Here is a 17,155-nt window from a genome sequence, read left to right as displayed (position 1 = left end):
CACCATTCAGGTGAGCTTGCTAATCATCCATTTTGTGGACATGGATCACCTCCAAGATAAACAAATGGCTTACCTGTAACAGGTGATCTTTCTGCTGATCCATGTTCACTAACAACACCCACCCAGCCTACCTCGCTGCTAGGACACCTCCACAGTAATAGTGACACCTCACTTTCTGGACCTTGTCCATCCACATTCTTCGCTCATCATAGCTGCTGATCAGGAATGGAGGAGAAAGCGCTCTCCTGCTGAAAATAATGATTGTACCACATGTGCAAAGAGCACCTCATGGAGCTATTGAATTCTTCTGTGGGGCTACTGTGCAGGTACAGAACCCATTTTGTGAGTGAACATGGATCACCAGGAAGATCACCTGTTACAGGTAAGCAACCTGTTTTCCCCCTCTTCACTTTACTACAATGTTCTTCAGAAAAGCCGGTTGTCTTCATGAAATCCTTGGATGACGTTGTTGGAGAGGAGCGTAGCACAGTCAGTTTGGAGTGCGAGGTCTCCAAGCCGAAAGTCAAGCCCATCTGGAAAAAAGAGGGCACGGAGCTCACCCCAGGAGACAAGTATGAGATGCTGCAAGCTGGCAAGACACTGGGTCTTGTCATCCATGACCTGAACAAGAGTGATGCTGGCTTGTATACGTGTGATCTTGGTACAGAGATTGCCAAGTCTAAAGTCAGCATTCAAGGTAAGGGCTGCTGTATTGTGAAATCCGGAACTGTAGAATTAGAGGAATTCTCCCCCCCCCCCGCCCATTAAGCCACACAAATAACGTGGCCCAGTACAAAAGCCAAGAGGAAAATTTGAGGCCAGGGTTCTCAAATGTTGGCCTTGGGCCAGTGTGGGTGGGGATGATGGAAACTGTAGTTCAACAATATCTGGGGACCCAAGTTTGAGAACCCCTGATTTAAGCTTTCTTCAGCCTCTCTTTGGCTTAGCTGTTGTTTTCGTTCCTAGGGTTCTAAGATACCAGAATGAGACTACAGATAGAAGTGTCTTACTCCTGCTTTCTGAATTCTAAATTGACAGTTTTTATCCCATGTCCATGGAGTGGCTTTTTGGGGGTAACTTGCATTTAAACAAATATCACTTTAACAGAGCATCTGCCTTGAATCTAACTATCTGTTATGAAAGGCAGCAAATATGAACAAGTAAATGTTGACCTAGAACTGAATATATGAAAGGCCCTGCAGGATGGAACCAAAGGTCCATCTGATCAAACATCCTGTTTTCCTTTGTGGTCAAGCAGATGTCTCTCGAAAGCCCAGAAGTAGGACGTGTAGGACAATGGCCATCTCACCATTGCTTACCAGGAACTGGTATTCGGAGACATACTGCCTCTGAACCTAGCGGTAGCCATAACAACTAGTACCCCTTGATCAACTTGTTCTCCATGAGTTTGTCTAATCTCCTTTTAAGTACTCTAGAGGCCATCACCATATTTTGTGGCAGTGAATTCCATAAACTAATTATGCACTGTGTGAAAAAAGGACTTCCTTTTATCTGATCTGAATCAGATAAAGTGTTAGCCTTTCTTCCTAGGGGAAGTGTTTCAGCCTCCTGAAAATTTTGGTTGACCATTTCTGCACCATTTACAAATCTACAATATCCCTTTTGAGATGTGGTGCCCGGAACCATACATACATCTTGATTGCCAGGAAATCTAGGGCCAACAAATGGAATAATCCACTTGTGGAATTCTCTGCCACAAGATGTGGTGACAGCCAACAACCTGGATGGCTTTAAGAAGGGTTTGGATAACTTCATGGAGGAGAGGTCTATCAATGGCTGCTAGTTGGAGGGCTGCGGGCCACCTCCAGCCTCAAAGGCAGGATGCCTCTGAGTACCAGTTGCAGGGGAGTAACAGCAGGAGAGAGGGCATGCCCCTCAGCTCTTGCCTGTAAGCTTCCAGTGGCATCTGGTGGGCCACTGTGTGAAACAGGATGCTGGACTAGATGGGCCTTGGGCCTGATCCAGCAGGGCTGTTCTTCTGTTCTTATATTATTCCAAGTGCCACTGTACCATAGATTCATAAAAGGGCATTATAATATTGCCAGCTTTTGTGTTTGGTTCCTTTCATAATGATCCCTAACATGGAATTTACCTGTTTCAAACCTGCCATACAACTGGTGAAAATTTTCACCAAACTATCTACTATGATCACACATCACTCCCTTAGTCACTTCTAGTTCAGACCCCATCTGATGGGATTTTTTGGTCCATTATAACAGTTATATTGAAGCATGTTTGAAGAGGTGTCTGGAGTTCCTTGCAAACTTGCTTTGGTTTTCACCACTCTGAATAATTTGGTGTCATCTGTAAACTTAGCCACCTCACGGATGCAAGACCAAACCAGAACCTTATTCAAACTGCAAGAATTCACTCTGCCTCCTTCCCTCTTTCCTTCCTCCCCCACAGCTGTTTCTCCACAACCTTGTTTTTGCCAAGCAGTCTCCTCTAGGCTGCTTCTGCTTCTGCTTCATTTTCTTCTGCTTCTTCAACAGCAGTAACCCAATTTTTCTATCAAAGACATATTCAAAGCAGCAGCTTAGAAATAATAAAATCATCATGAGCAGCCTAGACTGAGTTATTCATGTCTTAATTCCACTGACATTAATGGGACTTAAATTACTCATGGCTAATTTGTCTCATTGATTTCAGCTTAGTCATGACTAACTAGTCTGGATACTCCTACTAACTTTTGAAGTTGCTGCTGTTAGAAATATTGAGATACTGCTTTTCAAAGCGTTTTTCAAAAAGCTTTTCAATCTGCTTTTCAAAGCAGTTTACAAAGTACAAGGCATAAGAACAGGATTCCCTCTCTTTAAAGAGCTCACAGTCTAAACACACGGGAGACGCCAGCTGCTACTACTGGAGAGACATTGTGCTGGGTTAGAGAGATTTATCTCCTTTTACACCTTTAAAAGCTGCCCCTTTGCCCATTTAGCACTTTGAATGTATATCTTGCCTTTCAATCTCAAGGTTGCTCATATTCAAATGGAAACTTATTCATTAAAATGAAAATTCAATTTATTCCACGCAAACTAGTCAACATAAAAGTCAACCAGAAGACAGAAATGAATCACAGGGGCCAGAATTCTGGAGTGACACACATAATTAAGCCCAAATTCTTTCTCAAATAGCCAGGTTTTGGATGCCCACCAAAAAGCAAACAGCAGGGAAAGTTTTCCCCAGCCTCAGAGTGACAGTCGAAAGGCCCCTGTCTTGCTTCTTTACCTGCTGTACTTCAGATGTGGGAGGACATAATCAGGGCCTCAGTTACTGAACAGAGTGCTCAAGCAGGATCGTACAGGAAAAGCAAGAATTCTTAGAGTATCCTGGTTTCAGTCTATTGAGGGCCTTAAAGGATGGGATCAGCACTTTTCATTGTGCCCAAAAGTGAAGAGGTATTTGAAATGCTCATATATGCTTGGGCCAGTATAGGCTGTGCATTACAAAATCAATTGAAACAAGAACTGCTTTAAGCCTCGTGCCTGGAAATGCCCCATAAGTCCTGGTGCCCTGTGAGCCTCTAGCTTTGCACCAGGATATCCTTGCCCTGTTCTCATGCTGCGCTGCATATGGTAGTGAAATTTCTCTCTCTCGAAATCCTTTCAACTTTCCTTCCTTGCTTTCCAGAGCTTAACATTGGCATCACAAAACGCCTAAAGAGCATTGAAGTCCTAGAAGGGGAGAGCTGCAGCTTTGAATGCGTTCTCTCGCATGAAAGTGTTGAAGACTGCCATTGGCTAGTCAATGGATCGGAAATAGGCCACGATGGACGGTTTAGAGCATTCAACAAAGGGCGGAAATATACACTCAACATCAAAAAAACCCTGGCTTCAGATGCTGGGGAGGTGGTTTTTTCTGTCCGCGACTTAAACTCCAAAGCTTCTTTGGTTGTGAAAGGTACATAGAATAGGGTGTTGAGTATGATGTATTATGTGAGAATGTTGCTCAGAACATGGACAGTTTCATTAAATCCTCATAGTAACATAGGAAGCTGCTTTATAACGAGTCAGACGTTTGGTTTATCTAGCTCAGCGTTGTCAACACAGACTGGCAGCAGCTTCTCCAAGGTTACAAGCAGGAGTCTCTCTCAGCCCTGTCTTGGAGATGCCAGGGAGGGAACTGGGAACCTTCTGCATGCAAGCATGCAGGTGCTCTTTCACTGAGCTGTGGCCCCATCCCCTAAGGGGAATATCTTATAGTGCGTGCACATGTAGTCTGCTATTAAAATGCAAACCAGGATGAACCCTGCTTAGCAAAAGGGACAATTCATGCTTACTACCATGAGACCAGCTCTTCTCCTCAATTGGCATTTAAATATTTCTTTATCCTGTGGGGTTTTTTTTTACAGCTTTAAAGTTTTGTCATTCCCCTGAAGTTTCAAAAGATGTTAAATTTGGGTCAGCATTATTTTTTTTAATAGATTGCTTTTTCTCTCTCTCAGAAAAGCCAGCAGAATTTACAAGGCAGCTGGAGGACAAGACAACATCCGTGGGCCAAGAGGTGAGCCTGACGTGTGACTTATCGAAGTGGGACAGCAACCTGAAGTGGCGCAAGGATGGGAAAGAAATCCGAAGGAGCCAGAAGTATGACCTGCGGCAGGAAGGGAACCGGGCAATCTTGATCATCCATGATGCCACTGTCAAGGATAGCGGGGAATACACGTGTGAGTCGGAAATCTCCAAAACAAAAGCCACACTTACTGTGGAAGGTCAGTGGTGTACCAGTAACCATGATGTCTTTACTAATCAAACAGAAAGTTTCTTGCAAAGCCATTTAGTTCCATCCAATAGTCTTTTAGAGAAAGGAATTTCTTAATAAGAAACACTCCAGCAAGCTACCAACCACTGAACTTCCCCATAATTTATTCATCCTGCATAGCACTTTTAAGAGAATAATGTCTTAATAAAAACAAACCAGCCAATATCTATCTATCTATCTATCTATGTATCATTATATTTGTACACCACTCCAAACTTACATCTCTGGGCAGTTTACAACATAAAACAATTTAAAACCACTATTCTAGTTAAAAGCTTTGTTGAATAAATACATCTTTAAAGTAAAGTGTGCCATCAAGTTGATTTTTGACTCCTGGCGCCCACAGAGTCCTGTGGTTTTCTTTGGTAGAATCCAGGAGGGGTTGACCATTGCCTCCTCCCACGCAGTATGAGTTGATGCCTTTCAGCATCTTCCTAGATTGCTGCTGCCCGATATAGTACTAGTGGGGATTTGAACCAGCAACCTGCTTGTTAGTCAAGCGTTTCCACACTGCGCCATTTAAGGTGACATAAATACATCTTTAAAGACTTTAAAAAAGCTGTCAGAGATGGGAAGGTTCTTATTTCAGCACAGAGTACATTCTAAAATCTTGGGGCAGGAACAAGAGAAAGCCCGTCCCTGAGTGAGACAAAATGAACAAATGAAGAGAGAATGAGAATGTGTCAGAGCAGAAGAAAAAGAATCTAGGAGCACCAAAAGGGACATGAAGACAATGAGTGAAGGGGGCTCTTTTTAGGAGAATATTCTGAGTTAAACAAGTACAACCAGACATTTTCACTGCTAACTTAGCAAAGAGGCACATTTTTAAAATGGTGATTCTCTTGTATTCAGCAGGGAGAGAGCAACTGGCCTCATCCAGCCCCAGCTCAGCACCCCTCCTGCAGCTGTTGCTGGTGTCTACTTGATGTTTCTTGTTACATTGTGAGCCCTCTTGGGACAAGGAGCCATCTTATTTATTATTTTAGTTTCTCTTTTGAGAACTCTTTGTTGAAAAGTAAGATATAAATATTAGTAGTAGTAGTTTCCAGGTTTGGCAGCGAAGATTTTTTCAGATATGCTAATCCCTCCAGTGGCTGTTGCTGGTGTCTGTCTTATGTTTCTTTTTAGATTGTGAGCCCTTTGGGGACAGGGAGCCATCTTTATTTATTTTTATTTCTCTTTGTAAACCGTTTTGGGAACTTTTGTTGAAAAGCGGTATATAAATATCCTCAGTTGTTCTTGTTGTTATTTCTTTCCTACAAAAGGGGAATTCCTCTTTATGGAATTTTTTCCTTCTACAACCATGTAAAATGAGAAACCCAGTGAGTTCTGAGAGACCCCAACACTGAAAGTGAAACTGAGAAGGGCTTTTGTTGGAAATTCTCGGCTTCTTTGGTCTTGTCCCCTAGAACTGTCAAAGTTCACCGCTGAGAGTCTTTGGAGGCTTATACGAAATTCTAAACAAACAAACAAACAAACAAACAAACAAACAAAAAACAACAACAAATAAATAAATATTGAAGGTGAATAAGCCTTTGTGTGCTACTGTCATGAGTATTGGTTGATGTGGAGGTTTCTTCCAAGCCCACAGTAAGGCTTCCATGGATTGCTCTATGACCATGTCCAGTGTATTGGCTGAGGTGCCAGATAATAGGGGTGTGGGAGCCAGTTCGAATTGCGCCAGGCTCGAGTTTGAGCCAACTTGACTCAAAAGATTTGGGTTGAACCGAACAGGGCCCAGTTCAGTTTGAGCCAGCTCGGAACTTGCTGGTAAAGGGGAAACCAGTAAGGATTCCCCTTAAACAGTAAAGCAGGGAGTGGGGGCTTGCTAAAACTAGTTGGGGTGGGAGGAGAATAAATCTTTACCTTTGAAGTGCTGCTGGCGGTGGTCGTGGCTTTCCCCCAACCCCGCTGGGGCTGGTTCAAGCCCAGTTTGGGCCTCTGCACATGTGTGAAAGTGAATGGTCCCCATGCATGCCCAAAGGCCATTTGTGTGGACCCTGCACTTCAAAGGTAAAAATTTCCTCTTCTCCCACCCCAATTAGTTTTAGCAAAGCTCCCTGCTCCCCCACTTCCCCTTTACTGATAAAGGGGAATTCTTAACAGATTCCTCTTTACCAGTAGAGCTTCAAGCCCCCTCATACCAGGGTTCTTTTGAACCAAGCCAGGTCTGCTTTGAGTGTGCACAAAACCAAACCAGATAGTTCACCTCAAGTCTGGTTCGATTCTAGCCAAACCAGGTTTTCCGGTTTTTTGCACGTCTGCTGGATAACTGGCTATATGGGAAGTGTGAAGGAGGCATATAGCCACCTTCATGCTTATGCTAGAACTCCTTATCCCAGGGGTTCTCAAAGTTGGGCCCCTAGATTTTATTGGCCCACAACTCCAGCCACAATGGCCTTCCACCATTGTGGCTGTGGGTGATGGGAATTGTAGTCTAACTAAAACTGGCATCCTAGCTGGACAACCTCTGCCTTAACTAGAATTAGTTTATCAATGTTCTTGCATTAATTGGGAGTGTTAATATCAGATATTGCTTTATTTCATTTTTTTTTACAGAAGCAGGAAATTGTTTCACCAAAGACCTTTCAGACCTGAAGATGGATGAAAACAAAAAAGCCATTTTTACTTGTGAAACCAAGAGGCCGGCTTCAGCTGTGACGTGGAGGAAAGGGATTACCGATATTAAGGCAAGCAAAAAACATGAGATCAGCCAGAAGGGGAACATTCTGCAACTCATAGTGAATGACTTAAAGGAAAGTGACAGTGACATCTACACCTGCGACATTGGCGATACCCAATCCAGTGCCAAGCTGGTTATACAAGGTATGAACTTCATATGGTTTCTCTCACTGCAGCAGAAATGGGTTACTAAATTAATAAGAAACATTCTGCCTATAGTTCCAAAATCTAGACTCCCTCAAACAAATATGTAAGCAGAGCAGGATGCTAGAGTCAACTTATGCTGATGTCATGTCCTATTGTTCATTATAAGGTGGGACTGGTAACGATGTTGACTCCAGCTATTTGTTGCAGCTTTTGTCTAATGAAACCAGTTGTCTGAATATGCACACTGTATTACAGCATGAAATTTTTACCTTAATTCCAGATTTCTTGCTAGTATTTTGCAGGACACTTGTAGAGAAGATATGTATTATTCTTGCAAGCAATGATTTCTTTACCACAGTGAGGGTTGCAAAAATTCCTCTGGCAGTTAAGAAAATCCAGCCTTGATAAAAGACAATGAGGTGTCTTGTGTTCTTGAACATCTTGTTTAATATGTTGCAGTTATATCTGAGTTCATTTACATTCTTCTCCTGACAATATTTTAAAGACTTGAGAACTAGACTGTTCTTTTTTTTAACCTATAGGCAAGATATTGAGGTCACTGTTACAGCATCTATATATATAATTCTCTTAGCTGGCATGTATGCCCAGGATTTGGTGGTGGAACTCTCGCAAGAGTTCCTGGTATTGGATGAGAGTTCAGGGCCAAAAAAAAATGGCGGAGGATGGTGGTGGCAGGCCGCAAAACGGCCTGAGGAGGCAGCCTCAGCTGGCTGTTGGGAGGCGGCAGCGGGACGACCTCGCCTGGCCAGGCCGTCCCGGGTAAGGGGGAGGAGGCAGCGGTGGCAAAGCCCAGCCTGGCTGCCGGGGGTGGGAGGCGGTGGCGGGATGGCAGGCCAGGCCATCCCAGGTAAGGGGGAGGTGGGAGGCAGAGGCAGGACGGCCGGCGAGACAAGAAAGTGGTAGGGAAGCAGCGGAGAGACTGGAAAGGGGGTGAGTGGGAAAGAGAGAGTGGGGCGGGAGGGAGGGGGAGGGAGAGTGGGGCTGGAGGGGTGGGACAGTCGCCCCCTAATAGCGCACAGATGCTCTGTGCGGATTGGCTAGTATATATTTATTCTCTTATATAGGGGATGTCGCGTGATATACATGTTTGGCTTGGTTTGTGTTTCTCCTGCTGCCCTGTGTGACCATGTATTCTTGTGCAGTGGTCCTTTTTCATGCTAGTAACAAAAGGCTTAGAGCACACACATGGTAGGAAAGGAGTCTGCGATGTTCAAGTGGAGAATTTTGTCAACACTGTGTAACAGTTTTCATGTGTTTTGGATAAAATGCTATTCTGTGCCACTGGGTCCCATAGAATTTATTCTCAGCCAGGAGATGCTACTGTCGGATGCAACTGTTGTTTGAAAGATTTATTATTCTGAAGCATTTGATAAAAGAACTGCTGGTTTAGTGGTTTAAAATGGTCCAGACATAAAGATTTCAGTAAAAAGTAACCTAGATGAAGGCGAGTATCAGATTCTGGTAATCTGTTTGATGGTGGAAGAGGAGCAAGGAGCTCCTAAATGAGGCAGTGTAGTATTGGTGCAGTTCTTTTTCTCAGGTGGAGCTATTGGAACTTGATCGTTTCTTGCAACTTGATTTTGGATTATGACCAGTAACTTGCACCACTCAAGCAAACAGTCTGAACCTACTTCTGTGGCATCACACCAAGCAACCAAGGATACTTGGCTCCCCACTGAAGGCATCACATTTCAAAGCTTCAACGCAGAGTGCTTTCTTTTATTGACCCTTTCATCTCTCAGCTAAAGGGCAGGGCTTGGGCAGTAATCAGAATTATATCAGGGTTTAACCAAGCAACGGTCCAAGCAACGCCTGTGTTAACCTCCCAGGTCCTGGAAGATTTACCATTCATTTATTACAAATCACCTGTGACTCCTGCACCATCTTTCAGAATCACGCCCTCAACTCTAGGAATATCCTGTTGGGATTTGAATCCACCAATGGTCATATACAAGATGGAAAGTGGGAGATGGTAAGAGATACAGATCTGAGGCCTGAGGAGCACAAAGCTCTCCCCCGTTGAAGAAGGAATGCTGAGATTAGTTTCAGGGATGGCCATGTAAAAGAGGGTCAGTGAAATATTTTACTCTTCCATTGGGAGAAGCCCTCCCCTAGCTCCCAGTTCTGCTTCCGCTTGAGGATGTATGATTCTGAAGCTGGAGAGTGAAGAGTTATAGTAGAGAATAGGAGTGCTATTTTGGAATGTACTGAAAACCCCAACTGCACATACTAATTTGACATCTAGACTGAAAATTATATCTTACCTGTTCAGACTCGTGAGAGTTTGCATTTTTAGTGTTGTTTGTTAAAGGTGGTGTTTATATGTAATTTAATGCCTTTGTTTATAGAAATGTGTAAACGGTGCAAAATGTATTTGCAGGAGGGAGTTTGATTGACAGGGAGGCTGCAGCACCCGTGAGACCCCTGCAGGAAGGACAGAGAAACCCTGCTTAGAATGCAGGTCAGGGATGGCAGAGAAAGAGAGAGAAGAAGCTAGATTCAGTTGGATGGCAGTTTGTTGGCAGTTAGGCGGGGAGAAATGGTGAGCTGGAGGCTTGGCAGGGGAAAGGGTGTACCAAACAGGAAAGATTTCTCCTAGGAAGGGAGAAGTAGGACTTAAGTAGAGGGAGGGAAGTAAATTTGCTCTCTATAGGAAATCTACTAGCCACCTAATGGCACAGCGGGAAATGGCTTGACTACCAAGCCAGTGGTTGCTGCTTCAAATCCCCGCTGGTATGTTTCCCATCTATATCAGGCAGCAGAGATATAGGAAAATGCTGAAAGGCATCATCTCATACTGTGTGGGAGGAGGCAATGGTAAACCTCTCCTGTGTTCTACCAAAAGAAAACCACAGAGCTCTGTGGTCGCTAGGAGTTGACACCGACTCGACAGCACACTTTACTTTAGGAAAGCTATTGCCTGTGTAACAAAAGACCCTAAGAATCCACAGAAGGGAGGCAGGTCAGAAACAAGGAATCCAAGTGAGGCACCCCAACCCCAAGGAGGAGAAAAGAAACAAGAAAGGAACTATAATTGTTTGTGATCTTAAGAACATTAACACCCCTGTAAGTCGCAAGTTAAGACTTTCAACACCCTGAAATCATTACGCTTCTTTACATCTAAAACGTGTGACTATCAAGCATTAAGAACTTGTGCCGAAACAATACTATGGAACCTGCTATTTTAGCATTATTAAGGAATAAGAACATTTATTTCCTCTCCCATGTCACCAGAAGAGAAACTGCGCACTACCACACAACAAACCAGAGGGAGAAGATGATTTTTGGTCTCAGATCCTGCCAAATCAGATCTGAGAAGTGGCAGCAGAGATAACCAGAGGTAGGGTGACCCCTCGCAAGACTGTTCTGCCTGATTTCATTCATGAACTAATTTCACCAGTCAGCTCCAAAGAATATGGCAAAATATGAAATTAGCTGAATGTTTAGCTATGAACTGAAGTGTGCTTCATCTGTCCTGCAGATACAATTTTGGACAATCTACTTGAAAGAAAACTTCCCTTCTCATATATTGACAATGGATGCACACTATCAGCATATGCACATCTTTGAAGAATTTTAATGGTATCTCCACATGGCTAGAGAGAATCTAATGTGACTCACATTAGCTGATACATAGGATGCTGATACATAGGATGATACATAATAGCTGATACATAGGATGCTGCCTTTAGAATCAAAAGGATTGTTGCCAGTGTGGTTACCCAATGGAGGTCTGATCAAGATTAATTCTCACTTTGTATTCCCCCCCCCTTTTGGATTGGGACTGTCAAAGACCTGTTAGCACATATTGGGGTAGAAGTCAATGAACTGAAGCTTTATTGTGGGAGAGCACCACTGCTCCCTCTAACACATCCATGCCAGCTTGGATTCATCTGGACTATTTTTCTCCCAGTGAAATTGCCAGTATGACTCCTGCAATTTCAGGAGTCATGACAAGCATGGCAAGGTTTCTAGAAACAAGATGCAGGTAATCCATGATGGAGCAGTATGATATCCATACTAAGGACACGTGTCTCTAAAATGCTGTATGTTAGGCCTTTCTAGATGTAGTAAGTATGGAGTATATCTAAGAATATGAAGTAATGAAGTATGATGCTTGTTAAGGTATAATCTAGCAAGAGTAATCTTGGAGTAGCAAAAAAGGATGAAACCATTTTAGGGCTGGTTCAGAAGTGCTGTAAGGGAGCTGGAAATATGACATGGACCCACCGAACAGTAAATCTTACAGTTTTTCTCATGAAAGATACATATCTCAGAAACTTCCTGCTACTTTAATTATTGACATAACTTGATCTCATTGTCTTCAACAGAAACAGTGTATGAAATGTGATTGGATCTCTGTGTATTGGCTGTTGTCTCTTATTATGCCGTTTGATAAGAGTTGTTCTACCAAACTGTATACATGTCTATCTGTATATCTTTTGGGTTTTGTCTATTGTGTGTGGAAGGCAATTTTATGTTGTTGTTTGCAGGAGTTTGTATGCTATGTAACATGCTGACTATATGTTTGGCTTCTAGCAGATGACTAAGCCAGCAAATGGAAAATGTGCACCTCAGATGAAGCTAACCATGATTTATTCCCCAAAAGCATATTGGCAGGCTGATTGTTGTTTTTAATATTCTCTGACTTTCTTTTTCTCCTTGCTGACAACAGGCAGTAGGTTACATGCTAACTTACATTCCCACATCTGATATCTGGATTTTTTTGCTTTGGATATCTACTTGCAAAAGCTTGTGGGGGAAGCAAGGAACTCCTCCCTGCCTCATATTCACCATCTTTAATTCTGCATTTTAGCCCTGCCAGTTCTTTTTGAACGACAACTCCAAAGCAGTGAGACTAAGGAAGGAAACAAGGTCCGGCTCACTTGCGAGCTTAGCAAACCGGACCTTCCAGTACAGTGGACCAAGGGGAATGAAGTGCTCCAGGCTGGGGACAAGTATGAGCTCAAGCAGCGTGGCACAGTGGCGGAGCTTGTCATTCGGGACGCAAAGGCCACTGATGCTGGGGAATATTCTTGCAGCATCGGCGAGCTCAAGACTTCTGCACGTGTGGAAGTGGCGGGTAGGCAGAGCCACGGTTCTATGATGCTCAGCTATGTATGCCATAATTGAATAGTGGGCCTTCTTAAGAGAAAATGTGCATGCTCACTTGCTCAGTTGAAATAGCTCACCGGATATAACTGACGTGTTGCCTTGGAGTCATTTGTCCCACAGTGCAGTTCTCTGTCCAGCCATAAAAGTCTAAGCTTATTGTTCCTTGTCAGCAGTACTTGAACAGGGCCCAGCTGAATCCTTGTCATAAGCTTGGGGAAAAACAAGAAGCCTGTGTATAGAAATCCCAAAGTGGTGGCACTCACATAGTTTAGTTTTGTTGATTGGTTGTATTCATATATATATATATATTAATACCCCCCCTTTCTTCCATGGCAGAACTCAAAGCAGCATGCTATGGCTTTCCCTGCTATTGTGGCCATCGCTGTCTGCCCTTCCTTTCAGTCACCAGTGGGTGGGGGGTGGGGGGGGCACTCAGCAATATCCAGCACCTCCTCTGCTGCAAACTCACGTCTTTGTCTGCCCTCCTTGCCAGGAGTCATGCCCATCGTGGAAGTTGCTGCTTTCTCCTCCTTGGTGCTTCCTTCTTTTCCCACTCCTAAACAGTGGAGTATGCACTGCTCACAGACTTACAGGGGGTTAGTGCCCTCCTGGGGAGGAACAGCATCATGCAAAAGTGCTCAACTGCCAACTCCCCTCTTATCTCCCTTGGAGATTCCAACCCTGCACTTGGGGGCTGCTTCACTGTTCCAGCACACTGACCACTATTTCCCTGCTTGTGTTTGGTCTTGCCCACTGCACATTTGTTTGCCTTCCCCCACTGAGCATTCTTGCACATCCCCATCACTTGCCAGGTCCTGAAGTCCTGACACACGTGTGGTTTCCCAGGCAGTCTCCCATTCAGGTGTTGGGGGTGTGCACGGAACCGCTCCGTTCTGTTCAAATCGAACTCGAACCAAACCGCCTGGTCCACAAGCTGGTTTGTTAGAACTGGCCGGTGGTTCAGTTCTGCACTACAACCAGGTTGAACCAGTTCGGCCCAGTTCTGCATGCTTGCAAGGGGAAATCCAGAAAAGATTTGCCTGTACAAGCAGAGGGGCAGACCCTGTGGGGTCGAAAAGGGAGGCAGGGTGGATGGGAAGTCACTTTACATGCTGCATCAGCAATGGTAAGGTGGTGGTGGGCCAACGGCAGCTACCATAAGCCCCGCTAGCGCTCCCCAACATCAGCACTGCCTTCCCTAGGCCCCCCGCCGGCATGCTCAGATGGGGGAGCACTGGCGGCGAGGAGCCATGTCACCACTGCAGTGCGTAAGGTCACCTCCCACCTGCTCCCCTCCCTTTTCAACCCTATAGGGTCCCCCCCCCCTTTGCTTGTAAAGGGGAATCCTTACCGGATTCCCCTTTGCAAGCATGCAGAACCGGCCAAACTGGTTCGATCTGAATCGGGCTCAGTTTTGCTCAAACTTGGAACCTCCCACCCCCACTTTGAACAGCTGGGCTGGTTTGAGCTCAGAACGGTGAAACCATTTTTGCATGTCCCTACCAGGTGTTGATGAGTCCAAGATCTGCTTAGCTTCAGCAAGGTTGTTGGAACCATGTACCTTCAGACGATGCACATGTTGTCAGCTCCCATCATGAGGTCTCAGTGAAAGACTTCTAGGAAAGCCAGATTGCATGCCCTCTCACCGAAGTGGTTTGGGCTATACCACTTCAGAACTGCATTGGGGAACTCACAGAAGTGAACATTCCCCCACAGGAAAACATTCCCTACACACACAAAAAAAATTAGGTGCCAGGAAGAAGAGCTGTCTCCTCCCTGCCATGCTAGTTTTCTGTGTGCAGGAAGAACTCAGCCTTAGTACCTCATGTAGGCCTCCAATATCAAAATTTGCTTGAGGATATTAGCACGTTCCTGCATATGAGAATATCCTTGTTGCATGTCACTTTATATGGTTGCAAGTGATTTTCTTTTGCCATCTTTGATTTTCACCATTTCCCTTCCACCCTGGTTGTGCATTTTAGCTGTGCCCGCCCTTTTCAAACAAGAACTTAAGGACACGGAGAAGGAAGAGGGGGCCGCTATAGTTTTAAGCTGTGTACTCACTAAGCCCGATGTTCCTGTGGCCTGGAAGAAAGGAACAACCGTTCTTCAGGCTAGTGAGAAGTACAGAATGAAGCAGGAGGGGTGTGTGGCTGAACTGGTCATTCACAATGCCGAGCCAGAAGATGCTGGGAAATATCTCTGTGACACTGGAGATCAGCAGAGCACAGCTCAGGTCAAAATCCATGGTAGGGTGAACACTTCCTTTGTGTACTTATTGGTTTTGGTCCAGAGTAGCACTGAACACATTGCTCTGCAAAGTTCATTGAGGTTTTTCTGTAATGTGGACTTAGGTTTACATATTCTTGTCTTTTACTGTCTGACTGCTTTTAAGATCATGGGGGATAAACAGGTTTTAACATCCTTCTAATCATAGTCATTAAAGAAATCAAATCTCTATTGTAACACACGAAAGGATTTTGTGATGATAGCACTGAAGCCTCTGCAGGTTTTGGCTCGGTTGTCTAGCTGTGGAAGACAGACTTTGCTATTCACACGAGCAGCCCAACCCAAGCTAGGGCAGCCCGGCCTACGTTGGGCTGCTCAAGTGGAGCGCCGGGATCACTCCCGATCCTGGTGCTTTCTCCCCCACTAGCAGAGGCGGATTAAGCTTTTTGCCGCCCTTTCACCTTCTTAAAAAACCACTGCTGCATGGCGGGATGGGGTGTGGCAGTGGTCGCAGTGGCTGTGGGAAGCGGGGTGAGGGGAAAGTCCCCCCTTTTGCCTTCTCAATACAGGATGGGGCATGGCAGTGGCTGCAGGGATAAGGAGGGGATAGTTCCCAATTTTACCATTTTAAACATCATCGCTGCTGCCCCTAGAGAGGGGCAGCAAAATTTGAGGAGCACAAAATTTTTCACTCCTCACATTCTGCCGCCTTAGGCAAATGCCTCCTCTGCCTCTCCGTTAATCCGCCACTGCCCACTAACCCGATTTTTAAATCCAGCGTTTAGCCGAGATTAAGTGAACCTGCAGTTCATTTAGCCTCAGCAGGTGATTGTGAGAACCATTGCCGCCAGATTAAAGGCTTCCCCACAGCGTCTGCCATTTCTTGCAGCGAGCTGGCGGGAAGGAGCAGCCGCACCAAGTGACGTGACTACTCTAATGAGAGCAGCTTGTGGTGTGGGGCAGTTCTGGGATGCGGGATGGGGAGATCCTCCTGCTCCTGGCTCTGGCCTTGGCTGCACTGCTGGGGAAGGCAGGCAAGCTCCTGCCTTCCCTGCAGCCCTTCCGAGTAGCTGCTGGAAGTTGTGTGGACGACCTCTGTGCAAGTTGCTCAGATCCAAGAGAGGGATCAAACATGTAGGTTAAAGGGTAGGTGGGTAGTGGCCAAGTGGAGTAGAATTGGAGTGTGGAATGATCTGGAAGGAAAAAAGGGGAAAGGGAAGAGTCTGAGAGGGATGGGGAAATGGGTTGAGAAGAAAGGTGTACATTGTGGCTGTTACTGATGGGAGTTGTAGTCCAACAATATCGGAAGGCCAAGATTGGGAACCTCTGATAGACACGACCAGGTGGGTTGCAGGGGTGAGAGCGGCTGATATTTGCATCTTGATCTGAAATGCTCAGACAGGTCATGGGCTGCAAGCAGCGGCAGCTCATCATATATTAGAGGCTATGCTTGCAAGTGATCCTCATATTTTTCTAAACAAACTCCTTCACCCTTCAGCTGTGCCTGTCCATTTCAAAGAAGTACTAAAGAATGTGGAAGCCACCCAAGGTGGGACAGTCACTCTGCACTGTGAGCTGAATAAGTCTGCTCCAGTGGAGTGGATGAAGGGACACAAAGGTCTAAGGCCCAGCAACAAATACAGAGTGAAGAAAGAAGGAACCATTGCTGAGTTGACGATCCATGACCTAGACCTAAAGGATGCTGGGGATTATACATGTACCTCTGGAGACCAAAAGACAACAGCTGTTTTAACTGTTAATGGTAAAAAACGCAACACTACCAATACTTTGGAATGGTCGCTTCACCTTTTTATTGGCAATTACAAAGTTCAGCTTTCTACTCTACTTTTACTTTGAGCTGGCCTCCCCTTTAGCACGTTGGCATGCATCTCCCTGCTTTACTCCTCTCCAGTTTCACAGGATATAAGCTGTTGCTCTTGCATGCTTTTGTGATTTGTAAAGTCCTCCTTCCAAATGACATGACATGACATGCACGTGGTATGAGGTACACATTCATTTCCCCATCCTCATTAAGAAAAGGCTGACAGTTGTACCTCTTCATGGTTATTCAAGTTTGCTCAGCTTTCTTTTAATGAGGTTTCTTAATGTTGAAGTTCTTCTTCTCTGGCGGGAAAATGGCAGGATTTGTTGAAAGCATGTCATAAGGGAAGTTCCCTGTAAC

The 17,155-nt window shown here is 44.9% G+C and overlaps 1 protein-coding gene across 22 annotated transcripts in view; it reads left to right on the top strand.

Moving 5' to 3' along the window:
* The window catches only part of OBSCN (obscurin, cytoskeletal calmodulin and titin-interacting RhoGEF), a 287,341-nt gene that overhangs the window by 90,180 nt on the left and 180,006 nt on the right, over window positions 1-17,155 (top strand). For 20 of the 22 annotated variants that reach the window (XR_008309945.1, XM_053262303.1, XM_053262302.1 and 17 more), the window contains exons 30-36: window positions 431-697; window positions 3,649-3,918; window positions 4,463-4,729; window positions 7,339-7,605; window positions 12,446-12,712; window positions 14,727-14,993; window positions 16,472-16,735. Coding sequence is in view for 21 of the 22 variants with exons in the window: in XM_053262303.1 (XP_053118278.1) it covers window positions 431-697; window positions 3,649-3,918; window positions 4,463-4,729; window positions 7,339-7,605; window positions 12,446-12,712; window positions 14,727-14,993; window positions 16,472-16,735 (1,869 nt within the window). In the remaining variant the exon portion in view is untranslated. The remainder of the gene's footprint in view (window positions 1-430; window positions 698-3,648; window positions 3,919-4,462; window positions 4,730-7,338; window positions 7,606-12,445; window positions 12,713-14,726; window positions 14,994-16,471; window positions 16,736-17,155) is intronic. The other 2 variants (XM_053262319.1, XM_053262315.1) reach the window with 1 other exon arrangement.

Source organism: Hemicordylus capensis, chromosome 6 (assembly GCF_027244095.1).
Source record: "Hemicordylus capensis ecotype Gifberg chromosome 6, rHemCap1.1.pri, whole genome shotgun sequence".
Taxonomy (NCBI): Eukaryota; Metazoa; Chordata; class Lepidosauria; order Squamata; family Cordylidae; genus Hemicordylus; species Hemicordylus capensis.
The sequence above is the reverse complement of the archived record's forward strand: the minus strand, read 5'-3'. Positions and strand labels throughout refer to the sequence as shown.